This window comes from Littorina saxatilis, linkage group LG2, assembly GCF_037325665.1.
Source record: "Littorina saxatilis isolate snail1 linkage group LG2, US_GU_Lsax_2.0, whole genome shotgun sequence".
Classification (NCBI taxonomy): domain Eukaryota; kingdom Metazoa; phylum Mollusca; class Gastropoda; order Littorinimorpha; family Littorinidae; genus Littorina; species Littorina saxatilis.
In genome coordinates, this window is record NC_090246.1 from 81,993,610 (window position 1) to 82,021,134 (window position 27,525).

At 40.0% G+C, this 27,525-nt stretch overlaps 1 protein-coding gene across 2 annotated transcripts in view; it reads left to right on the top strand.

Annotated features, from left to right (window-relative positions):
• The window catches only part of LOC138959891 (ras association domain-containing protein 4-like), a 59,024-nt gene extending 33,455 nt beyond the window's left edge, over positions 1–25,569 (top strand). For both annotated transcript variants that reach the window (XM_070331562.1, XM_070331563.1), the window contains exons 4-10: positions 11,835–11,913; positions 12,374–12,568; positions 13,283–13,477; positions 14,229–14,330; positions 16,145–16,390; positions 17,170–17,267; positions 18,389–25,569. In XM_070331562.1, the coding sequence (XP_070187663.1) occupies positions 11,835–11,913; positions 12,374–12,568; positions 13,283–13,477; positions 14,229–14,330; positions 16,145–16,390; positions 17,170–17,267; positions 18,389–18,446 (973 nt within the window). In that variant the 3' untranslated portion in view covers positions 18,447–25,569. The remainder of the gene's footprint in view (positions 1–11,834; positions 11,914–12,373; positions 12,569–13,282; positions 13,478–14,228; positions 14,331–16,144; positions 16,391–17,169; positions 17,268–18,388) is intronic.
• Positions 25,570–27,525: the final 1,956 nt, after the last annotated feature.

Consider the following 27,525-nt stretch of genomic DNA (forward strand, 5'->3'; position numbering starts at 1 on the left):
ATCGAAATCGTATCCTAGTCACTCTTCTTTACATCTACACCAAGATAAAGGGAGGTAAAGCTAGCTAACAAACAAACAACTGTTCCTGCACTTTTTGATTGTTTTGCCATGCTATACAACTTATTTTAATTTATTTTTTAATCATTGTTTTTAATTAATTTTACTAGAACGGTAGCATATCAACAACATTCGGCTTAAAAAGGCTTGTTCATCCTGTGAGGACGCAAGACTTCAAGTTTGTCCAAATAAATACATGCTGAAAAGTATGTTGTTTCTTTGCCCTGTGAAGTAATGAACATGTCCATTGTTCTGTGCTGCAAAGTGCAGAATGTCATTTAATTTTAACTTTGATATGCTTAACTCGGAACATGGCGATATGCTCATTTGCACCTCGTGTCCATGGGTGTATCGTCGGGGCTTCCATCCCCAACCGAGCGGGTCCCCAGGTGGTGGATAGGGGAACGGCCCCAGGGGGGTCAGCTGCGAATCAGAATAAGCAGCCAAACGGGTAGCGTTCACACACACACACACCGTGGCACACAGAGGAATGACTGGCTCCGCATCCGACTGACTGTTGGAACGAATGACTCCGTATCCGACATTGTCGGACATGGAGCCACGGCCTTAGGATAGCTCTCCTATAACGCGTCTTAGCACTTATATACTTGATTTTTATATTTCTATTTTTATAGTTCATCGTCAGTTCTTACATTATACAAAATTTCAAACTTCAGTGATAAAATTTACGATAGCTAAGACGCGTTATAGGAGAGCTATCCAAAGGCCGTGGCTCCATGTCCGACAATCGTCGGATTTGAGAGTTGTGCATTAGCTCTCCTTAAACTCGTCATAACTTCCGTATTTTTTATCATTGAAGTTTGAAATTTTGTATTATGTGAGAATGGACGATGAACTAACTAGAAATATAAAAATAAAGTATATAAGTGCTATGGTTCAAGCTGGCGCGTGCTGGCGCGTGCTAGCGCGTGCTGGCGCGTAGTTTAGGCGGACCCGTTTTTAGTACGGGCTAGTTACTTCCCCTCGTAGCAGATGGCAGCACAGGGAGACCATTTGAGGTCAAATGTAAAGCTCTGCATGTGGAGAGTGGGGGAGGTTGAGGTGACTGGTCCTCAAACATGAATGGGTAAGCGCTTGTATTTAGCCGTTTGTTTCTGTGTGTCAACTCTCAAATCACTCGCACAGCTGTCGCTTTACTCATGCCGTCACTTTACAGCTTCCGTGCCAGGCGCGCACCGGCAAACTGAGCGATCGATACAGATTTTTGTTTCGTTTTTTTTAAGTGGTCTGCAGCCTCAGGTAAAGCATTGTGGGGCTCCTCCACTTCGCTTGTTGCTCCGTCTCTAAAACTGAAGTATGCCCGTGGGGCCGTGGTCTCCCCCGAACCAGGTCCCCCTTCATTAGCCTGGACAAACATGTCTCACCTTTTGACAGGTGGGAGCGAAATAGCCCCAGCCTGTGTGTCCGCAACATGACAAACCTGGCGATTATTCTCGTGGCTGTGCCATGATTGGCACCCCTCCGATGTTGTCGCATACCTCAGCTTCCAACCTTGGCGCAGTTTTAGTGTGGGGGAGGCTTATCTGACCTCCTGTCATTAGGAGGATAGGTGACAGCTAGGTAAACATCGAGGTGGTAGGTTTGGGCAAACCATCAGCTGGGTTTGTCTGGTTGAATGTTCCTGATTAATTAATGTATTGTGATTTAGGGTATCTGCATCCTTTTGATTGGCAGGTTGCGCTCATCAATCTAAATCATTAGTCCTGTGGTTTTAGCTGATGGAGACTGAAGCTTATAAGGCAACAAACAAACATAAAATAGATGTTTCCGATTCCCTGACCGACCCTTCTTTTTCCTTCTGACCCAAGAACTTGGCCTTTTATTTAACCCTTAAAAAAATGTTTTGAGTAAAAATGACATAACTCAATTTTGCACTTGCAGACTTTACATGGGAAGTTAATCAATCTTCTTTTATATCATGGGGACACAGCTCGCACGATTTCCAACCAATGATACTGACAGTGATACTGCATAGCCATGATCATTGCAAAAAAACCTCACACTGTCAGTTTTGCTGGTAGCTAGTTCATAGCAAAGCATTACTTTTGTTTTGAAGATTTACACATGATACAACTTACAACAGGCAGTTACAACACTTAGGATGTTGTCAAACTTTTCTTTTTTAACCAGACATTTGTGACTGACCTAGATTTAAAATTAAAACGTGAGGAAGAGTGCATCATAGTTCATTAGCGACAGTCCATCGCTTTTGCTTTGATCAAGGGATCACATGCTAAATTACAATAACAGAGATCATCATAATGCAGATCAGTATGCTGAGCCTTGCACTGCTTTGAGGGATTTCTAATAGTCATTTGATAGCAAAGTGTTTTTGAAAGCCTCAGATTCATGCAGCCATTCGAAATTTGTGTCCTCTGTACACAAAATATTGTTGATAGCAGCTAGCTTGCCAAAACCTGATGATGGTTGCTTCAGTGCATGTACTCCTTGTTCAGCTTAACTAGGGCTTAACTTTGTTTTTAGGTTTTAAAACATAAGCCATAGTTTATTTCCTCATTGGTTTGGAACAGTTTCAGCTGTTCAAGATTAGGAAAGTTGTTGAAGGCAAGCTGTATTATACAGATGCGAGGGTTTCAAAGAAATATGAATTAATGTTGCCCATTGTCAAAACTGTTTTTAGGACAGCTGAGTTTAAAATCATCTCAAAACAGTTTCAGCGGTTCAGGATGGGAACATTAGCGGAAGGCAAGCTGCATACTTGCTAGGGTTTGACAGAAATATATTGTTTTGTTGTCTCCGGCCTGATCGGTACGGTAACTGTTTTTAGGACAGCTAATTTAAAAAACTATCTGTTTTGTATCAGCCATGTGTTTGTCTGTGTGCTCTGCTATTGGGCTGTGCAGATGTTGTTGTCCATTGCTTGAGAAGCGAACACAGAAGAAGAAACCATTAGGCCTGAAAGTGGCGAGTAAAAACATGTAACTGGCAAATAGGCCTGTAAGTGGTGAGTATAAACATGCAACTGGCAAATAAAAATGTTCATCTACTCGCCAAATGCGAGTAAAGTTGCTGAAATAAATTGTTGGTTTGGCTAGTAAAGTTTGCTCTTTGGCTAGTAAATGTTCACAACCAAAGGCGAGTACACCATGTGTTAGACTTTCAGGGCTGCCATAAGGCGTGTCTGCTTAGAGTGTTCACTGTTTGAAGAAGTAGAATCTAAGGTACACATATTCAAATAGAAGAACATGTTTTCAACTTCCTGAATGATAAGTGGTGAAAATGATACTGTGGGACCGTATCACAAAAGGCAAACACAAGGATCAGCCAGGCTTTATAAACTTTTGCGTGAGAAGAGCAGGCTGCCGCTGGGATCAAGTCAGAAAGGGCTGCATTGTTGCTTTCTGACTTTCCTTTTCATGGTGGATTTTTTTTTATGCAAAAAGTAGTTATGAATGTGGTTTTAAAATTTGGTGTCTGGCTTTGAAAATAAATACATAGTACAATCACATACATACATGTATAAACAAAAACAATTCAATATTTGGTCTTTAAGTCAGTAAGGGCGTCACAGGCTGACATTCACTGACATTTGCAGTGACACTGATGCACAGACACCATGCACATGTGGCTGTGGTTCAGATTATAAGATACATAATTTTACTGATTAGCGTCATATCTCAACTCCCATGCCTGCAGGCAGTCATGATGTGCAGCATCATCAAGAGGAAGGCAAGCAAAAATTGAACCTCACGTTAAATACAAACCAGCCCTGAAAGTGTCAGATGTGTTAACAGTGTGTCATTCACACATGTGTGGTGGAATTTCAAGTGAAATGAATTTGTTTGTCCTGTTTTGTTGTATCACGTTTAAATTAAAATGTCACTCTACAGTCCTAGCTAAATGAAATTAAAGCATTGCCAATATTTTGTTGAACTGTTGCATTGTCAATTGAATTTTAGCTGTGAACTACTGAAGGGTTGAGTCTTGTGGTCAGTTATTTTCCATCTGTGGATACTTCCACATATATATATCACCAGGAAACCGACACTGACAGCCTAGCTTTAGCAAAAACCACCAGCTGTTCTCAAATTTTATATTGAAGAAGATGGTTACTCACAGTTTTCCACACGGTGTAAAAAAAAATTATTAAAAAAATCAAAAAAAATCAGACATATTCAGCATTGGCTCAGAAAAATCTCATAAATTCTCTTGAGGCACATCTGAAAACCGTAGCAGGGGTTGCTCTGACTTTGAGTGATTTGTGTTGGTTGACGCAAAGCAATTTTAGACCTATTTTGTGCAGCCATATGGCACCTGAAAAAATCGAATGTTTACACATTTTGCCAACGGCGCAAGCTCTGGTGTAGAGTTTATTTCACCCTCTTTCGTTTTAGTGTATGGCAAATTCATACAGCTCTGGAATACTTAGGGGAACTGCACAACTTAAAAACACATATATGCTTCTCTAATTAACTTATTAAGACTTTAGTGTTTTAACATATTCACCAGCATGCTTGAAGTCAGCACTTACCCCTCCTAGAGCCAAGAGGTGTATCTTGCACACTACAGGTCTGCCCTTGATTGTGAACACAACAGTGCAGGCTTGTTGGCCGTGTGTCAAGGCAAATTAGGCCATTGATAAATCTAATGGGTGGTTCACATGATGTGCCAGTATAGGCTGATACTGACTCCTCTTATTCCTGTAATACATCATTGATTGCATTCACCCTACCCCTTTCAGAAAACATGTGGTGTAATGTTGCATAACAGCGTTGCTAATGTCTCAATTTTAGTTTATGATTCAGTGTGTATTTTATTACACGTGTTACCACAAATCACCGAAAGTTTGAAGGCAATGCGTTGAGCAGTTTCTGAAATGTTCGGTTTTTTTTGTGTCATTAACGGCTTCAAAAACAGCATGTTATAATGTCATTTTTAGACAAGATAGGGGAGCAAAAGTAACGGTTTTGGATACACATTTTATTGTTCTTTCTAATGACATGCAAAACTTGTTGCGTTTTAGCATATTCTGATCTTTTGTCGATATTAACGCTGGAAGCCTTGCTTTTGCACATTTGATTTTGGGGGGGTGTCTGTGTCATAGGTTCCACTGTATAGACATTACCTTACGTAAAATCAATATGTTCCCTGAATATGGTAGTGGAATGAATCAATCGTATAACTGGTTTTACAATAAACACCCTCATCACAAAGATCTGCACTTAAATGTGTCTGCCTAGTTTTTTTATGACGGGTAACTAGTATTACATTGTGTACACTAAATGACTAAATAGTATACATTGTGTACACTAAATGACTAAATAGTATACATTGTGTACACTAAATGACTAAATAGTATACATTGTGTACACTAAATGACTAACTAAATAGTATACATTGTGTACACTAAATGACTAAATAGTATACATTGTGTACACTAAGTGACTAAATAGTATACATTGTGTACACTAAATGACTAAATAGTATACACTGTGTACACTAAATAGTATACACTGTGTACACTAAATGGCCAAATAGTATACACTGAATGACTAAATAGTATACATTGTGTACACTAAATGACTAAATAATATACATTGTGTACACTAAGTGACTAAAAGGAGAAATGGCCTTTGTTGTGCTCATAATCAACACACACACACAGAGGCCACACTGATCTGTAGAAATGACTGCATTACAATCTCAGACCCACAATGAGCAGTATTCATTTAAAAATATTTCCTTTGCTTATTAGATTTATTCAGGGTGGTAACTACTACAAATATCTTTTTCATTGACGGGACCTGGTGTATAAATATATACAGTTAAGGGTTGAACATTTAAATAAAAAGAAAACACACCATTAACCAGGTTAGGTACGTTTATATATCTATATAATCAATATTTCGGCACGTTACTGCTTTCTTCGGGATGGTAAGCTTATGGAAAGAATGGAATGACGGCACGTGACATACAGTGTCATGAATTTTTATGATTAAAGTTAAGGGTTGATTCATAGTCAAAATGAGATCAATCCAACACTGAATAGAAGTAATGTGTTGCCTTAACTGGTTACGTCATGTATGAGACGGTGCAAGGAAGAAAAGGCTTTGAAAGGCAGGATATGACACTTCATACATACAGGAAGAGAGAGAGTGTTGCCACTAGGATTGTGCGTGTGCTGTTGACTTGCCTTCGTAGTGACAGTCACTTTTACCAGACGCAGAAGATCTGTGTTCCGTGGTTGGGTTGGATTATGATTGTCAGATATGAATTTGTGATTGAGAGAAAAAGTCGTCTGTGTTTTTAAAACCAAGTTTGGATTAATGTTCATTTGATTTTTCCTCGGATTATAAATCGTGTCATTTAGGAAGTGGTTTTTTTACATGACGACAGTTTTGTGTGTGATTATTCGCTGAATTCAGATGGCTGCTTGATCGTGACCACCGTTTTGCTACTGTTGCATAGTCTTGTTGCTGTGTTAAGAATTTGATTGGAGCTGTGACAAAATCAGAACATAATCAAAATGAGCAATCAGGTTCAGGGTATCAGTAAGCCAGCAGGGAAAGGCGTGTCTCGTGTCTTGAAAAAGTATCACCGATCACCAAAATACTGGTGAGTATACTACTATAATATGCATCATAATCTTAGCTTGAGATGAACAATGTGGTCTTCTCACGGAAGGCATGTTTCATTTATTGTTAGCTTCTGCAGTGTGAAAAAGGATGGCTATTTACATTGTAACCCAGGAGTTAACATTAACAGAAGTTAGTGAGTTCATGTTTGTGTCTTTGCATTGAACTTTTCTTCATTTAACAATTCTTCCCTGTGATAGGGTTTCCCAAGAACTTGGGTCTGTCAAGAATCTTAAAGATCAGACTGAACCTGTGAGGTTATCTTCTTTGTTCATGGGCTGAAACTCCCACGTTCACTCATGTTTGTTGCACAAGTGGATTTTTACATGACCATTTTACCCCGCCATTCAGGCAGCCATACGCCGATTCCGGGGGATGTGAGGTTATGGTTACTGGGTAATCCGCAAGAGTTAACATAGAATTGAATACGTAAGTAAATCAAAATGTCAGACAGTTATCTTAATCGTTTAGTAGTCGTGTGGAAACTGTGCTTTAAGTGAATGCATTCACAAGCATGTTGAAACTGAAAGTAAAGAGATTTTTCAAGTGCTCTTCCTCTAGTTGGTTTACTCTCCTGAGGCAGAAACTACAGAGGTGTTAGCAGTGAAGATGCTGTGAACTCATTAATTTAACAAACATCATTCATTTGCACAGTGGTGTCCTTCTGGGCTAGGTTTTTGCATGAGATTTATTGAAGCTCTTTGTGTATCAGCAGTGTTCAAACTCACAGTCGACACCGAGTTTTTCCAGTGGAAACTTCTTCCTGATTAGAGGTTATAACTTAAAAATATAAGAGGTTTCATTTAGTACACTATTATTGATGGCAAGACTGATAAGTGACATGATTCTTATTGTAATGAAATTTGTAAGTGAGCACATTTTCTGGTAGCAAATTACATTGGGGTTAATGTAAGAAAAAAGAAAAATAGATAGATCTAGGTGCTTACGAAAAGTGGCGAATGACAACACAATATTAATTGTGATGCATTCTGTCATTTCAGAAAACATTTGCAAACTAAATGTTTTATCTTTGTGTCTTGGGATTTTTACTGATCAGTACACACTTGATGCTCTTCGGTTTGCAGTGACTTGTTCGTAGCGTTATGTGTAAGTATCCTTCTACTTTGGAAGCGTTACGTCTTAAGTTTAGGACACACAAAAAAGTTGTATGTTTCTGATCACCCGACCCTACCTAGTTTTTTCCCGCCGACCCTAGACTTTGTTTTATTGCATTTGTAAAAGCGTCAAAACGAAAGTAGCAGACGACACAAGGGATAATAACCCCGCATCCCTTTTGTCTCATTTGTTTTGTAATGTGTTGTCTTTCTCTTTGTATAGTAAGTCCAGTCTCTTTGCGTCACTGTATAGTTATTTTCTACCCTGACACCCCCCAAAAAAAAACAAAAAAACAATCCCTACCTACCTACCCTATTTTTTGTAGCCATGTTACCAGAAACATACAACTTTTTTTTTGGCCTTAGCAAAGAAAGATATTTTCAGTGTTTTAAGAAAGTCTCGGAGGTACTGTTTTTAGGTACAACCGAGGGCTGCATAAACCATATATCTAATCCCTCTTTTACCCTCAAACAACAGCTGTTTTCATGCTCTGTGTCTCTCGTCCCATGTTATACTGGATAGAGCTTGCCTTCCTAGCACCTTTACTAAGTGTTTTACCTGACCTGAATCCCTGTGTGTGTTGCGCTCTGACCTTTGGTGTATTGCTGTCTGTTTTTGTGATGTTCTGTTGTTTTTGTAAGTGTTTCTCTGACTGGCTAGACAAGCAATTGTAGACTGACTGTGTCTGGTAACTCTACTTCTGCTTCACAAGTGCCAGCCTGCAGGGAATTTCGATAACTGGTGGTGGTACAGTGGAACCCCCCTTTTAAGACTGGTACCCAAATTAAGACTCCGTCCCCTTTAAGACCCTGTTTTCTCAGACTTTCCTCTGTAAATGTCCCCCTATTTTAAGACCACTTTCTTGTTGAAACCGGATTTTTGAAGGTCTTGAAAGAGGGGTTCCACTGTATTGGACTGACCACCCCAACCCCATTCACAATTATTACTTTATTGCTAGGTAACAGTGTTTCTTGAGGACTGCTCACCATTAGGGATTTTCAAATACTGTACTTAGATTTGATGACTGAAGTACAGTACATGTATAAAATGCGTTTGTGAAACATTTTCTGTAGCTAGAGGAAATACAGGTTCTAAATTACAGAACTCTCAATGTCTGTTCTTCTCATAGTCATAAACTATTAAAGAAAATAAGACTTCAAATCATTATAGTACAATGATTTAACTGATTCCAGAGTATATAATGGATAATAATTTACATTATGTAGTTTGAAGGAACACCTGAACCTGCAGTCAAGCAATATCTTCTTTTTAGTCTTTTTTCTCATTCGCTTCTTCAGACAAGCAATATCTTCATTTAAATGCCAGTTCCACCCTCCCATGTGTGTCTATGAGGACTGCCCAGGGAATCATACCCAGCATCTTATTCCATAAGCTTCTCCCTCTGTCGTCCATGTTTCTTGCTCTGTCGTCGTTCATGCTGTAAACCGGTCTTTTAACGCGCATTTGATTGCTCTTAAAATGACCAGTCTGCTCGTTCAGCACTGCCATTCCCAGTCCTTGCCATGCATTTGTAATGCAGTCATTTCTACAGATCAGTGTGGCCTCTGTGGGTGTGAGATTGCACTGCAACGTGTCTCTGCATAACAGAGTGCTTATTGATGTGAATAGAGTTAGCATTGCAGGGACTGTACTGTATTATGTTCCAACCTGATCTTGTGCGTAAACGTTGCATTTGCCAAATGATTTGGGTTTTTTGGCCACAGTCATGTCAAATATGTGCAGACGTGCAGTAATACCGTGGTTTTTTTAGTTGATGCAGTGTGTTTTATTTTCTAAGGCTTTCTTGCCACGTTAAAGTTATTACACTCTGGCCTCTCGATGATTTACTGCTAACTGTCACTGTTGTAAATATTATTATTTATATCAAAAAGGAAAAACTTTGACACATTGTTTTACTGCTGACTGCCGCTGTTGTAGATTTTATTTATATCAAAAAGGGGAAAAAATGACACTTTTATTGTAAACAATAACACTAAAAATAACAACAACAACAAAATAATAATAAACCCAGAAACCTGCAAAAAAATAAATAAATTTTAAAGAAATTAAAAAACACTCGGTACAATGTTGTCTGTGTGCTCTGCACACATGTGTACATTAGCAAAGTGCACAGTGTATGCATACATGCGCTGCACATGCTTTGCACATACACTCACGGCATGCACATGTTCCCGCAGTTGTTATTGAGTGCACACACTCACACAAACATATAAATTAAATGTGATTGTTCGTGCACACAAACGAACACGAACGTACATACATGTATATATATACACACACACACACCGTCTTATGGAGTTTCACTTGCTTTACCTGTACCAGAAATAAACTAGAAATAACGTCTCCGACCATGCACCTTAAACCAAGAGTTTTCCAAGAAAAACGTAGAGGTGATGCGCAGTCTAGAAAAGCATCACACTGTTAGTGGTTAATGCAAGGTAAACAGGTAGCCAGCTGGGGGTCGGTGGCGGCTTGACTGCCTGTTATTTGCTGAGACTGTGCATGAAGACAGGTTGAAAAGAGGGTTGTGAGAGGTAGGTGTTTGTAGCTGATCCCCTGGAGAGGGTTGTCTGATAGTGGTGGTGATGTTAATGTCGCTGGCATACGCTGATGAGAACGATAAGGCTGTGCTGCTGATGGCAAAAGTATTTTAGACATTTCCAAACATAACTCAGGGTGTTCCTCCTTCCTCTCTCACCAAAACCCATCTTAATACTCTCTTGACTCTCTCACTCGCTCCCTCTATGATCTCCCTCTATCTCGCTCTCTCTCTCTCGTCTCTCTCTCTCGTCTCTCTCTCTCTCTCTCTCTCTCTCTCTCTCTCTCTCTCTCTCTCTCTCTCTTTCTTCTTTTGGCTCTTTCCCTTTGGCTAGTAAAAATCTGCAGTACAAAAGGTCCCTCTGGCCCTAAAACTACAATCCTTTGGTAATAAATAGTTTGAGTTCTCTGTCTCGCTGTCCATTAATTTTTTATCTTTTTTTCTCCAATCATTTACTTCTTTTTCTTTTCTTGTTTTATTTTTAAATAAAGAACCCTAAAACTAAGTGGTATCCTTATTTTGCTTTGCTAAGAATCACGGAAGTGCCAGGTTCAAACAAAGATCAAGATAACAATTCTGTGTTGCTGTTAGTTTAGCAGTTTAAACATTGTTGAAAACCACCACTTGTGTGAATACCCACTTAATGCTGCATTCGTTTTGGGTCGCAGCACCCCAGCAGTGAATAGAGGGCGGTGTTTTGTTCTTGAGTACATTAAGCTGTGCGTGCCTGTCAAAATGTTACAGTCTTCTGCTCAGTAGGTGTACAGAAAAATGTCTTGACGAAGGCAGTAAGAGCGCTTTACATGTCAGTTTTAGTTTCCATCTGACAATATTATGCCCTGCTTGTAAAGCCTTTTGTGACATTAAGAGGTGCCTTTTTGTCAGTATTGCTTGCAGAGCTCACAATGAAAAGCCTATTGGTATTATGCTTTCAGGGTCTCAATTTTGCCTCAGTGTGCCTGAATTCACTTCAGTGAATGGGTCTGGGTGAATAGGTCAGAGTTATTTGGCCTGTCTCTAGCTTAGAAAAAAACCACTAGTTTAGCTGGGACACATGTACAGAATGTAAGTGCAGCTATGTTCACTGGATTGTTTGGAAAAGAAACACTAAGTGATAGCGTGATTTCTTTTCTTGACATTTTGACCTGTAATGTATGTGTTGTAAAGTGGAACCCCCCTTTTATATATCACTAATTTAAGACTTTCCCACCTTTGAACACTGCTTCCTCCCACTTTCCTGATCATTGCGTCTGTATTTTTGCTATCATTAATTTTAAGATGCCCTCTGTGTTAGAGTCTTAATAGACTATTAGGCCTACATTTTTACATTTTATGGGATCCTCAAATAGAGGTTCATGTACCACTAATGACTATATGATCGGTGTACCTTTCTTTCAACAGGTGTTGTATTCACTATACAGTGGGTTAAATTTGTGTAAAAGTATACCTTTGGGCTGACAGGTGACATGTTTTCTCTGTTACAGGCAAGACGTCTTGGAAAAGGTGAAATCCTTCAACAGTCACTTTGAGGGGAAGGTACATCATCAGATGACTGTGGACCAGGTAATCTATCTCACCTAACAGTGTCATTACACCATCGTTTGATTACCTGACAGTGTAATTACACCATCGTTTCATCTCTAATTGCTTTACGATGAGGAAAAACAGTGGCATCAGTGTCCTGCACTGACATTATGTTTGTTTTACAAATACAACTATGAACTGATAACATGTTGACTATGCCAATCACACTGTGTCTGCAGAACATCGTCATGTCTAAACACACACACACACACACACACACACACACACACACACACACACACACACACACACACACACACACACACACACACACGCACGCACGCACGCACGCATGCACACACACACAGACACACACACACAAAGTGGGTTGGTCGGCATCTTAATTGATATCTTACTTGGCTTTATTTGCAGCAACTTGTATTACATATTAAATTATTCAAGTGTTTTGCATTTATTATGAGCTGTAATTATTTTTCAGGCACAGAATGGAGAAGTGATAGTTGAGGGTCCGCTACGAGTCTATTGGGGTTTGAGTCGACCAATCAGATTGAGGCAGTGTGATGATGTTCCCGCCCCTCCCATCGCAAAATGGCGACACTCGCTGTGGTCTAACATCAAGGAAAATCCCCTTAAGAACGACATCGCGCCTTTGGAAAAACTACCGACACTAGGGGTGAGAGAAAATAGACGATGTCTGGAAATAACTTTCGGGATTGTATGGGTTGTGAAAGAGTGAATACTCTTGCCTTTAGTGAGTCAAACTTTTCCACTTCACATTATAGACCAGTCACTAGCCAGAGGTGTGTCTGAAACACGTGGATAAGGAGCGTGTGTAGAAAGCTTGCCTCACTAAAAGCAAGAGTATTCACTCTTTCACAGCCCATACAAACCCGGCAGAGTTATTTCCAGTTTTGCAATAAAAAATTGAGGGGCATTTGATATGATCAGTTAATATAAGACCACCCTGATGTTGTTTGGCATCAGCAGTCACCCTACACTGGAACTTACTTTAAACTCACGAAAAATTTGCCGTCATTTTGGTTTTAAAAAAACTTTCAATGTACGTGACACCAAAGACTGCCTAATAGTGATGAAACTTTTATGGCGCATACAAATCTTGTAGGAGATTGAGAGGTCCTTGGAATATAGTTCTACATATTGAGTAATCTTTTTCTTCTTCTGCATTCATGGGCTGCAACTCACACATCCACTTGTGTTTCGTGGACTTTAATTTATATGTCCGGGTTTTTTTCCCTGCTGATGAGGCAGTGACAATAACCAGATTTAGCCTTATGTGAGGTTCACAGTGCCACTGAGTGAATCTCAAATGGATCTAGGCAGTGATACTCAGTGTGCGGGGGATAATGAAGTTGTGTGTGTTTGACAGAGTCCTATGGCACCGTCCCCACACAGGCCGCGACGAGGGGTGGACGACAGCATTCTCATATCTCCCGCTTCAGGCGGAGACGAGGTTGTCATGCGGCGGAGGAATATTCGAAAGTTCAACACTGTCGCCTATCGCAACGATGCTCCCACCAAGTGGAAGAGAGCTTCTATAAACGGACACATCTTTAACTATGATGTAAGTTGAAGTATTTCTTTGGCTTCTCACCACGGCTTTCAGTGCCTCCTGCTTTTGATAAGGGGTGTAAAAAAATAAAGAAAATAAAAAAAATGACTTCAACTTTTGTATAATCGCTCACAACCACCGCACATATGTGGATATTTTTGCACACTTTTTTTTGGTGACAATCAGGAGCTTTGCCGAATATCGTGAGGTTTGTTTGCTCTTGAATGATTGGTACATGTCGAGTCAGATACAGTTAAAGGGGAGTAATTTGTCACCAAAACACAATTGTAAGTGTAGGATTTTCGTGCATACTTCAGCCAATGCTGCTGTCTTCTGTTCTGTCATTCCTTTCAGTATTCTCGCTCTTTTTTCTTTTCTTTTTTGTGTGTGCTACAAGTGAAGACTGGATAAGATGTGACTAAATCAAGGAGTAATTGTTAACGTTATTTTCTTCTTCTTGTTCGCACCTTCTAGACATCCACTAATGCTAATGTCATTATTAAGTCTGCATTTCTTTATATTTTTCCTTCAAATATTTCCAGTATACCAGTAAGCCTAATATCTTCAGGGCAGTTGCAATAGTTTTACCTGATGTTTAGCGTGTCTTTCAGACGAGTGTGTTTACACCGGTTCTGGGCAGTTCTACCAGTGACAGTGTATTGACCTTGTGTTTTGCCTGTCTTTCAGACGAGCGTGTTTACACCGGTTCTGGGCAGTTCTACCAGTGACAGTGTATTGACCTTGTGTTTTGCCTGTCTTTCAGACGAGCGTGTTTACACCGGTTCTGGGCAGTTCTACCAGTGTGACGACAGACAGCTCAATGACCTCTCCTGTTGTCATAGCAACATTGCTGGACAAATTTAAGGTGAGGCATACAGTCTGGCAACAGATGTTTGAATCAGCACCTGATGTGACATTCATTCGAAATGGAATGCTTTTGGACGTTATTGTATGATATGAAGATTTGATATTATAAATGTATTAGCAGTTTTGATGTCACAGCTTTATCAGTTTATGTCATAAATGTTTCCTCCATATGGTTCTTACACTTTACATCTTTTAATTTTTTCTCTCGTGTGGTGGAAAATCATTTATTTGTGACAGATATTTTTATGGCAGCTGTCATTGCTTGGCTGTTGCAAGGGTTCATTGACAGGTTGTGTTTGAACTAGTCTGTGTGCACACATGTCACAGCATAACTGATGACATGTAGATGTCATGACCCGGGTAACTGATGAGAAGTATTTTCATTCCTGTTTTCACTGCATAATTGAGTAAGACATCTGTCCTTTTAATACAGCCCATAAGACCATAGTTAACGCAGACCTGTTTACTCTTACGGAATGGGCGGAAGTTTTACGGATTTAAGATCGTTTTTCCGCTTGTCCGCGCACTGCTTGAAGTCTTCCGCAATTTGGCGCGATTTCAAGAAAAAAAAATTGTGATGTTTTCGGTAAAAAGTCGCGATATTTTTCTCAGTATTAAGACATCTTTTGTCCATTTCCGGTTAGAACAGTGTCTTCTTCCGGGACTTTGGTTACACGTGTTGCCTCTTGGTGTCCTTTTGCAAAATGCCTCCAAAAAGAAAGGAACAACACCGACACGAAACTGACGATGAAGAGCGCGATAGTGCGTGTGGGGCAAAGAAGAAGAGAATCTATTATCAGAAGTGGAAAGAAGATTACTCAAAGAAGTATCCGGACTTGACGGTTTCCAGGAAATTTGGACCAAACCATTCTTACTGCTCGCTGTGTGACAGTCATTTCTCGATCACTCATGGTGGGAAGAATGATTCAACTTTGTTGAACGATTTGGATTGATCAGCAGCCCTCTTTCGTTCACTTTTTTCTTTCTATTTGCTTTCTCCGAAAACTACATCTCAAATATACAATGACGCTATCATGTAATGTAGAATTAAGTTTATCATTTCTTTGCACACAGCAAATTATGAAAAAAAGAGTGTGTTTTATTGCTTTAGAACGAGTTTGTGGCTTTAAAAAAATCTTCCTCATGAAGTGGAAAATCTTCCTCAATTTCCTTCAAATCTTCCTCATGGGTCAATGTAAGGGTAAACAGGTCTGTTAACGAGTGTGATTTTGAAATGACCTACATTACGTGTGAATGTGTGTGTGTGTGCATGTGTACACGTGTACACGGTTGAGAGAGGAAGTGTGTGTGTGTGTGGTATTCACTTGTCTAACAAAAGACAGGTGGGTGGTCCGAAGAAAACTGTAGGTTTCATTCGCAAGAATAATTGTCTGCTACCAAAGTGCTTCATAGTTTTGCTGTGAAGTTTTATGCCCACACGGCAGGGCCATTAGATGTATGTGGACCAGAGCAAACCTTAGATGTGGATAAAGGGCGTATAGTCAACATAAGTTATATCTAACTTTCTCTTTAGGGCAGAATAACATAGGACAAATTGATAGTGTTGTTCCCAGACGAAGGGGACCAAATGACCTGGCTAACAAACCAAGGAAAAGTTCAGTCAGAAGAGATCCCACATGTCAAAACTATCGGACAGTCGACCGGCTATGAGTCGGAACAATGCGTCAGATAAAAAAAAATATACATCAAAGGCCGAGGCGTGAAAACAGCACTAGGTAATTAACAGCGGACTGCAACATTACAGCCACCATAAAAAAAGAATTATTAAATGTTTGGTTTCTCTCTCTGCAGGTGGAGAACAGTCCAGGAGAGTATGTGCTGTCGGTGGTCACAGAGAATGGGGATCAGACACAGGAGCGGTTGCTAGGCGACACAGACCACCCGATCCTGGAGCGCCTGCAGTTGGGAGCAGACGACCAGTGCGCCAAGATCTTCCTCAAGGAACGGCGCATAGAGCCAGCGGTGACCGTGCCAGACACCGTACAGCTGCCCATCATGATGGAGGAGGAAGAGGAGGAGGAGACTCTGCCTGCTGACGTGAGTGGGGGTAGGGGGATATGTGTGTGAGGGGGATGTGTGTGGGGGGGGGGGGGGTGAGAGGGTAGATGGTGTGTGTGGCATAGAGCCAGCGGTGACCGTGCCAGACACCATACAGCTGCCAGTCATAATGGAGGAGACTGTCTGCTGACGTGTGTGGGGGGAGGGGGATGTGTGTGGGGGGGGGGGGGGGTGAGAGGGTGGATGGTGTGTGTGTAGCATAGAGCCAGAAGTCATGATACCAGACACCATACAGCTGCCTATCATAAGTTTAAAACGTAACGCGGGAATCTATCCCCGATGATCGAGCGATGATGGAAAACTTTTGTTCCCCGAAAGCGGCGTATGGCTGCCTAAATGGCGGGGTAAAAACGGTCATACACGTAAAATTCCACTCGTGCAAAAAACACGTAGTGTACGTGGGAGTTTGAGCCCACGAACGCAGAAGAAGAAGAAGAAGAAGAAAACTTTTGTAATCGATATCTGCCGGTTTTTTACTCAACATTTTGTATCTTAATGGTGCTAAAACTCGACCATGAGTGACATGAACACACACACACAGCGATTCGTTCAGAGATGCATAATGTAAATGCAATTGTGTCAGACACACAGACAAGACAGAATGACAAATATATACTTAAGATTTATTGAAGTTACCTATCTGACTGGTTTGTTATGTTCACAAGTCTGAATGAGGTTTTGTTGTTACACCTGTGTGTTATATTCACACCTAAGAGTGGCTTATGTTCACACCTGAATGCTTTGTTATTTTTCAACAGGTGGAGCAGCTGATGATATTGCCAGTAGCTGTTCTGAAGGGTATCATGATAAAATACGAAAACGACGAACGGAAGGATGAGCGAGTCCTAAAAGCAAAGTACGTACCGCTCTCTTCTTATACAGTGGAACCCCGCTTTTATGACCCCCCAATTTAATACTCCCTCCTTTTATGACCCCCCAATTTAATACTCCCTCCTTTTATGACCCCCCAATATAATACTCCCTCCTTTTTAAGACCCCCCAATTTAATACTCCCTCCTTTTTGGCTCACGTAAGTGTAGCCTATGCGATGCTAACTTTTGTCTGTCTGTGCGTGCGTGTGTGTGTGTGATAGAAACTTTAACATTTCCGAGTCTATGGATAAAGCTCGCATAAGAAGATTACGTCTCGGTCAAAAGTGTTTGACGTGTGTGATAGAAACTTTAACATTTGAAGACGTCACATTATGACGTAAGAGGGTTGGACGTCACGCGAAGGAATTACTGAAAGTCTCGGTCATTGTTATTGTGAGCGGGCCGAGACTAGTTGGCAGATCTAGTGTCTCGCTTTCTTGCACAGTTTCACCTATGCTTACTGTGTGTGTGTGTGTGTGTGTGTGTGTGTGTATGTGTGACGGAGTGATTGAGTTTGTGTTACTGTTTGTCGATTTCTTACGTGAGCCTTGAAGGCTTCGCCTCTTGTTAAGACCTTGTTTTCTCAGACTTTCTGTTCATAACCTCTGTAAAATTACCCCCATTTTAAGACTCCCTCCTTTTTAAGACCTTGTTTTCTCAGACTTTCTGTTCAAAACCTCTGTAATATTACCCCCATTTTGAGACTCCCTCCTTTTTAAGACCTGATTTTCTCAGATTTGTGGAGGTCTTAAAAGGGGGTTCCACTGTAATCCACTTGTAATGACATCATAGGTTGGTGAATTGATGCTGGGGCTTAGGTTGGTGCTAGAAGCTTGGCATGGGAGCATTGGGTGGTAAGGTAGAGATCATTTTGATTGGGGTTTTTTAGAGGTAGAGAGGGTGTGTGTGTGTGAGAGAGAGAGAGAGCGAGAGAACGTGTTTGTGCAAGTACAATGTATGTGTATGTGAAGTAAGCAAACATGATGCAGATCTTTTGCAAGGAAAAGAAAATAGTGTAAGAAAAATCAAGGGTAGAAAGATGTCGTAATGCCACAGAAGAAGGTAAATGTTACAGAATGTTTTTAATTTCAATTCTTTTCTTCAGGTATGAACGAATAAGACGGAAGATTCGTCAGCGACTGGAAGACCTGAAAACTGCTTGAAGAAAAGGATTCTGCTTCAGACAACTTTGAACATTCAAATACATTTCACCGGCACCCGCTCACACACTGCTCAGCCCCGCCTTTCACTCCGCCCTTCAGGCTTTCAGGGAGGATACTGAGGAACGAGGAATATGCTTCAACTTCATGGGAAGTTTTTACCTTCATGATGGCAGAGTGTTTTTTTTTATTCCAGACAGCAACTCCTGATTCTGTCGCCGTGTCAGTTGTGGATTATCTGCACAAGCTAGAAGGAGGAATTTTTGCTCACGAAAGCACCTCAAGCGCCTTGCGTAGAAAAGGAGCACCAACTACACTTCACATGCATTTTGATGACAAACTGGTTGGGTTAGGAAGTGGAGTTAATGCAGAAAGCAGAGTGTCTGTGAATGGTTAACAGTGAAGTGAACAAAGTTCTGCCCCTTTGATAAGAAATTCCAGGTCAGTACTACACTACAGCAATGGGAAGGGAGCATATACAAAGGAATTCATGCAAAAAAATTGGACATCATCCGACATTTTGCATCACAATCAACAGACAGTGGAATCCATACTCTCAAGGAATTGAAAGGAAACATACTGCAGTTGTGCTGCATTGTTTGTTTCTGTTTCTGTTTCTTTTTCTGGTGTTTTACAAATAATTTTCTGAACATACAGGAAATAAAATCGGCAGGAAGTCATATTTACCGCTTGATGTTTCTTTTGACAGTTAACCCGTCAATTTATAATAGCTTTAGTTGATTTTGGCATGACAGAGTGACTGGGTTTTAGTAGAGATGGGATTGGAACTTGCAAAGAAACCCGGTTCGGAAAAATGTAGCGTAGTCACTGTCTTGGACAAAGCAATTGGGTTGGTGAGGGTTCTTCTTTTAAGGGGAGGCACTGGTGTTAAAAGCGATTTTTTTTGTTTGATGACTCTCGGGTAAAACACATTTGTAGTGTTAAAGTACTCAGTCCATCTCATAAGAAAAAGTTTGTTTTTTTTAAATTTAGGCCATTGGTTGCCATGGTAGCAATCCAAGATGGCCACCAAACCGCCCCTTTTTAAAACCCTAAGGCTTTTACAAAACACCCTGGAGTTTTGTTTTAATGCTTGTTATTTATACTTTAGCACAATGCCCAGGTCTAATGAGAGGCTTTTTTTGATATTTTGAGTCATTCAAAAGATATCAGTGATGAAAATGAGTGATGTTAAATTTCATGAAAAAACGCCCCAAAAGAGAGTATAACTTCTCACAAAAAAAAAAATTCAACAAAACGCTCACATTAGACCTCAGAAATACCACACTCAAGATGTATGCAAAGTTTCAACAACGCAAGTTTATTAGAAAAAAAGCCTTAGGCTTTTAAAGTGTCAAAAATGTTATTTTGAGTAAACGGACAAAATGTGTTAAAAACTAAGTTTTTGCATATAAATGCTTGCCAAACATGTAACAAAACAACATAGACTTCGAAATCAAGTCTTGTCGAATAACGTAGAAAGAACATAAACTGCATTCAACAAAATATAAAAAAATATGAGCCGTTGTTTCTACGTCAATGTGGTAAAAAGTCATCAGCAATATGCATTCTGCTTTGAGTATGCCCATGACAACCAACTGAGCTTGCCGCAATGTTCTGGTTATGCCATCCCAGGGTCATAGACCTGGCCTTCTTGTGCATGTTACAGCTTTGTTAGTGCTCGCTTTTGTTGGATTGTCAGAGATTCAGCATTCACCTCATTAACGTATAGTAGTGACATTGGTGAATATAGCACTTGAGAGACTGGATTTCCATTGGGCCCAGGCTATTTTTCTGTACCCTGGTGTCATATTATGAGATTGGAATGTGCGCATGTGTGTGTGTGTCACCACTGAACCGTCTTTCTTAGAAATCATTAGAAATTGTGTCTTGATGGTGTTTTCCCTGTGATTTTTGTGCATGAAGATGTCTGATCAAGTATAATGTCTTTAACCCTGGTTTTCAGTTGGATAGATGCTAGGCCAGTTTTGCATTGACTGTTACTGTCACTGATAATTTTCACGGAGAAGAGCTTCAACTTGATACTTGTTAACATCGTTTGAATTTGGTATTAACTCATGTTTTTTTTTATCATGATTGTTTCCTCAGTAGTTTTCCTCTTTCACATCTTTTACATAGCTTTCAAATGCGTTTGAATTACATGGAAGAATAGATAAATTCATGATGTACAACACAGCAGATCCATTTTAATCAATATAATGTTTTAACAAATCTGCTTTTACAGTATTTGTGTCATCAGGAGTAGGTAATTACGTTGGTTTAGTGATAGGAGTGGGTTTTGTGTGTGTTATGTTCTTCTCCTCACATCTTGTTACATGAATATGCCGGAACTTTCTTTTGTAGTTCTCTTTCTTTTTTTTCTTAATAGCAAAAAAAATAAAGAAAATAACAAAAATGACTTCAACTTTTGTATAATCGCTCACAACCTTACTACACATATCTGGATATTTTTCCTCACTTTTTTTTTTTTTTTGGTGACAATCAGGAGCTTTGCCAAATGTCGGGACATTTATTTGGTACTTGAAACATTGGAACATGTCTAGTCAGATACAGTTAAAGGGGAGTAATTTGTCACCAAAACACAATTTTAAATAAATTTTAAGCAGAGCTTCTTGTATAAAAGTTTCCATTAAATTTGCCTTGGATTTGTGATTGTACAGATGTTACCTCCCTTAGATTGAGGGTCTTTTTTGCAATATTTTGCAGACGCAGACAGGTTGTGAACTGAAGTACATGTATTTCTTGGAGTAAGTGTTCCTTGGGTGTAAGCCAAACTGTCGCTTTACCAGTTAATGTTAGCATAATTTACCCAGAAATCAGCGAAATTGCAGACTATTTTTTACATGTTATGCCTTCTTTAAAACATCAGTGCAATCTCTGCTATTGTACATTGCTACATGTATGTATTGACATTGTATGTAGGTACTCTTGGCATGAATGATATTAACAATGTCACTTTCTTTGATTATTGCGAAGAAGAATCAGTCTGTATTACGATTAGTGTCAAATGTGTCCTTGAACGCTTGTTTCATGTGTGCATGCAAGATGTACTTACTTGTGTCAGGTGTATCCCATTGTTACACATATTTATGCTGTTGGCATCTGTCATTATTGGATTGCTGACTGGGTAGAAGAGATTGATACCAGTGTGATATTTTAAACACAAATATTAGAATGCTTGTGTATGTTTTTGGTTTGTAGTTTATAACTACAGTTGAAGTATCGTCTTTTGAAATTCCAGTGAAGTAGGGAAGAGATTTTTTTTCATTATTTGGGAATATTTTCAGAGTTTATTTTCTTCAGCATATTTGCCGAAACAACCATAATCGTTTTGACAATTTCTGGAAGTTTTACTCTGTTCTTGGCATCACCATTCCCCATCTTTAAAAAAAAGTTAGGCAGTTATGACGACATGATGGCAGTTTTTGTCTTCTTCTTCTTCTGCGTTCGTGGGTTGAAACTCCCACGTGCACTCGTGGTTTGCACGAGTGGAATGTTACGTGTATGACCGTTTTTACCCCGCCATTTAGGCAGCCATACGCCGCTTTCGGAGGAGCAGTTTTTGTCAACACGCAATAACTTTTCGTGTTGTACAGACTGCTGCCGCAAACTGACATCTCTGTTATTAAGTCAAGTGCCATGTATGTTGTGGGTATCTTAAGTCCATTTGCACATTATGTGTGGTTCTGTTATATTGGACCATTCTAGCCTCAAAGACTGGTGCATAAATTACCCCGTGCCAGTCTAAAAGTTGGCAAATACAAACCAACGGACCAGCCTTGGTGTAAGAACGGAGCCACTGAAGGTCAAAGCAGCACCGCCCTGATATGGCCCTTCGTGGTCGGCTGGGCGTTAAACAAACACCCCCCGCGGGTTAGGGGGAGTCCCATATTGGTTGGGACGAGAAAGAATTTATCCGATGCTCCCCAGCATGTCGTAAGAGGCGACTAACAGATTCTGTTTCTCCTTTTACCCTTGTTAAGTGTTTCTTGTATAGAATATAGTCAATTTTTGTAAAGATTTTAGTCAAGCAGTATGTAAGAAATGTTAAGTCCTTTGTACTGGAAACTTGCATTCTCCCAGTAAGTTCATATATTGTACTACGTTGCAAGCCCCTGGAGCAAATTTTTGATTAGTGCTTTTGTGAACAAGAAACAATTGACAAGTGGCTCTATCCCATCTTCCCCCTTCCCCCGTCGCGATATAACCTTCGTGGTTGAAAACGACGTTAAACACCAAATAAAGAAAAGAAAAGAAAAAGCAAACAAACCCCAAACCCCACCTTCCGTTAAGAAACGTTATGTTAGCATTTTTGGTTCTTTAACACAATTATGTTTTTACCCTTGACTTCACTGCTGCAATTGTGTAGCAGTAGGATTTAGGTTCGCTGGTGTAAAAGTCTGGTTGAATGTGTGAGATACGTTTTGCTTGTCTGGTTAGATCTGTGAGACATTTTCTGTTTTTGAAGCTGGAGAACTAGTGGCATGCCTAGGAAGTCTGTGTGTGAAGGGGACAGTAATTATATGTATATTACTGTAAGGGTGATATACATTTTTAGTTGTTGTTTTTTCTTTGTTTTTAGCTTTTTACATTTAGTCAAGTTTTAACATAGAGGGGGAATCGAGACGAGGGTCATGGTGTGTGTAGAGCGATTCAGACTAAACTACTGGACCGATCTTTATAAAATTGGACATGAGAGTTCCTGGGAATGATATCCCCGTATGTTTTTTTTATTTTTTTGATAAATGTCTTTGATGATGTCATATCCGGCTTTTTGTAAAAGTTGAGGCGGCACTGTCACACCCTCATTTTTCAATCAAATTGATTCTTTCTTTCTTTATTTGGTGTTTAACGTCGTTTTCAACCACGAAGGTTATATCGCGACGAATCAAATTGATTGAAATTTTGGCAAAGCAATCTTCGACGAAGGCCGGACTTTGGAATTGCATTTCAGCTTGGTGGCTTAAAAAATAATTAATGAATTTGGTCATTAAAAATCGAAAACTTGTCATTAAAAAATTGTGGTTTTTTTAAACGATCCAAAAACAATTTCATTTTATTCTTCGTCATTTTCATATACATAATTATGTTATATTTGGATTACAAACAAGCTCTGAAAATTAAAAATATGATAATTATGATTAAAATTAATTGTCCGAAATCGATTTAGAAACAATTTCATCTTATTCCTTGTCGGTCCCTGATTTCAAAAACATATAGATATGATATGTTTGGATCAAAAACAAACTCAGTAAGCTAAAAAGACTAGACATACAGAAAAGCGTGTTATCCTGCTCAGCGCGACCACTACCGCACTATTCTGCATGGCTTGTCGATTTCACTGCCTTTGCCACGAGCGGTGGACTGACGAAACTACGAGTATGCGGTCTTGGTGAAAAAATGCAGTGCGTTCAGTTTCATTCTGTGAGTTCAACAGCTTGACTAAATGTTGTTATTTCGCCTTACGCGACTTGTTGTTAGTGTTTTCTTTCCTTTTTAGAACTAGACAGCTTAGGGTGATTAAGCCTAAGGTTGTGCATTGGTTTTAACATCTCTTCAACCTGTTTGGCTATGCAGGACTGTTTTAAGCCCATGAGAGCTATGCAGGACTGTATCAAGCCCATGAGAGCTATGCAGGACTGTATTAAGCCCATGAGAGCTATGCAGGACTGTATTAAGCCCATGAGAGCTATGCAGGACTGTATTTAGCCCACGAGAGCTATGCAGGACTGTATTAAGCCCATGAGAGCTATGCAGGACTGTATTTAGCCCATGAGAGAAGATGGGTTTACGGTGGCTTTCAATTAGGAAACTGGTCTGTTGTGGGTTCTTCCTGCCTTCAACCCCGCCACCCCTGTTACGTGTGTGTACGGTAGTTCTGGCTCTTGAGTTTTCCTCACTGTAGGGCAAATTTGAGGGATAAAAACAAGAAGAAAACTTTAAAGCTTCACCCCACAGTCTCCCGCAGTGGGGCACTGCGGTTATGAAATTAAAGGCCCCTCCTGTTTTTGGAACCGCAGGAGCTTTCTAGTTTGCTGTTAGGTAGATTTTTGGTTCCTCTTTCCTGTCATGCTCTCTTTTTCTTCATGAATTCTTTTCTTTTTTCTGCCTTCTTGCTCATTCACCTGTATTTTTTCCAAAAATCTCTTCTCTTGCCGCTTGTCTCGCGATTCATGTATAGTTTAATCTGTTAGTGTTCTGATGTAAGTCCAGCAGTAGATAGGTTAAGCCTATTTTAACATACTGGAAACTGGTAATCTTCCAGTAGGTATTAATTTAGTTTTACTAAAGCCTGCTGGGACACAAGTAATGGGTTAGTGCATTTGTAAACAGGAATCGCTTGACAAGTGGCCCCCTTCATCCCCCCCTTCCTCGTCCTGATATGGCTCTGCGTAGTCGGCTGGACGTTAGGCAACAAATAAACAAACAAACCCCACAGTCCATATGAAAATTGCATGCAGAGCACACAACCCTTCCAAGGGACATTCCAGAACAATCTTTAATTAATAAAATAGGAAGAGGTTTAGAGTATAGGATTGGTACATTTGTGTGGTGGTTTCGGATTATAGCGAAAATGCTTTTAAAATCAGCAAAGCCTGCGAAATGAACTTGTGTGAACAACAGTATTACATGCTCCAGTACAGTGGCCGGCCTGCTAGAACGTTCACAAACTTGGGAAAATTTGGCTCAAGAGGCTGGCTTGTGAAAGAGGTAAAGCCCTAGGCTATCAGAAGTCAAAAGTATCAGAAACCAAGTATGTCAAACTGTTGCAAAAATCTATTACTTATGTTATCATTGTGGTCAGAAATCCTTCAGGGCGTTTATCTTTGTATGCTTGCGTAATTCATTTCTCAGGTTTTCAGTAAAACATGCATCAGATTTTCTCCTGTTTGGTGTAAGTTTTTAGTTGTTGTTGTTATTATTATTATTTTTCTTGTTTGTTTGGTTTGATTACACTTTTATTGAATATTTTGCTTACCTGACTCATTTGGGTATAATGATTAGCAAGTGCAATAATTAAGTTCATTCATGAATGAATTACTTAGCTGGATTAGATTTGCATGTAGACTATGTTCATGAGAAAAGAAACACAGCCAATTTTAAAGGTATCAGTAACAGAATTCTCACTCATCCAAATGTCTGAGGTAATTTTGACTTAAAGGGACAGGGAATGAGTATGTGTGTGTAAGAAAAACTGAGTCACTCTGTGTTAGTACGGGGATCATGTTTCCGCGAGAGATAATGCTATGTCACACGCTTTCCTTCTTTGCCACTACTAAAGCAAACGTGTGCAAGATTGTATGTTACACGCTTTGGAGCATGTGCAAGAACGGATTCAAACTCGAAATCGTCCCTTCAAAAGCCCCAAAATGCACACACGACTTTTATTTCTCCTGCTGTTGTCGTGTCTTCTCTTTACAAATTCTTCAACGCTGAGAATACTGAAAACGGCATCCCAGACTACAGTACTGTTTCCATACGCGAGTTTAGCTTCCCTTGGAAAGTGGCTCGCTCAGGAGGCCTGTTAGTCTGAAACTAGAAGGACAGAGTTCTGAACATAGATGACAAAGACCCCGGAAAGAACAAACATTTCGCGGATGCAGACACAGAAAGACGTCATGAAGAATGGAATGCTTCAAAAGATACAGACTGTGACGATGACTGTGACGTCATTCACATATACCGAGACGTCATTCATAGTTGTTCGTTCACTTTCGTCAACAAGTAGATCTCTCCACAATGGCTGCTCCTGTGTTTAGGTTTATCAAGCGTGAGTACGCAAAACGTGTTTGTTCTCTCCTCTGTTGAAGCTGTGAGACATAATCGCCATTACGAGCTAGTCGTGTGACAGAGAGTGTTCTTGCACACTCGACTGCTGCTGTTTCACTCCGGCTAAAGCCGTCGTGAAACATCTACAGTCTCGTGTGCAAGAAAACTCTCTGTCACACGACTAGCTCGTAATAGCGGGTATTGTCTGCAGACCTTTTCTTTGCGATATTTAACTTGTTCGTTTCATTATATATGTTTACTTATTTTTTTATTTTTGTGTTCCGTGAGTGTTTTTGGTTTTTGAGTCACATGTCTTCCTCACCCTTAGGCATAAACGTTTCACATAGAAGTTTAGCATTCTTCGTGCACCTCCCCTCTCCCCCTCAATGATTCCCGGATGTAGAGGGGGCATTGCACAGCCAGCAACTTTTTTTTTTTTCTCTGATTATTTGCCAAGTATTGTGTGATGGCAGCGATGTGTATGTGACGTGTGAGTCGACTATTGCTTGAGTTGCGAATATATGATAATGGTACAGCTATTGGAATGTGAACGTTTGTTGTGAATATATGGTACAGCCACCCCCCCCCGGGTTAGGGGGAAGAATTTACCCGATGCTCCCCTGCATGTCGTAAGAGGCGACTAACGGATTCTGTTTCTCCTTTTACCCTTGTTAAGTGTTTCTTGTATAGAATATAGTCAATGTTTGTAAAGATTTTAGTCAAGCAGTATGTAAGAAATGTAAAGTCCTTTGTACTGGAAACTTGCATTCTCCCAGTAAGGTCATATTTTGTACTACGTTGCAAGCCCCTGGAGCTTAGTGCTTTTGTGAACAAGAAACAATTAACAAGTGGCTGAGACTATCCCATCTTTCCCCTTTCCCCGTCGCGATATAACCTTGAACGGTTGAAAATGACGTTAAACACCAAATAAAGAAAGAATGGTACAGCCGTTGGAATGTGAACGTGTGTTGTTGCTGACAAGTGTAAGGTGATGTACAGATTCCCATCAATAAATTGTTGACATGCTGATGCATCATGGTTTGACAGTGTGTGTGTGTGTGTGTGTGTGTTGGCATGTGTTTGTGTGAATGCAATGTATGTACATTACATGTGATGTGTGTGGTGCAATTTAGATTAAAACAGCTTTGGGTGACATGACAGAACACAGATAAGATTTCCTGGGAACACCACACTGAATGTTCACTCTAGTGCAACTGACCCAGGCAACACAAAAACAATGTCAACTTGAAAGGGAAAGTTTCTTTTATTGCTAAATTAATAATTCATAACT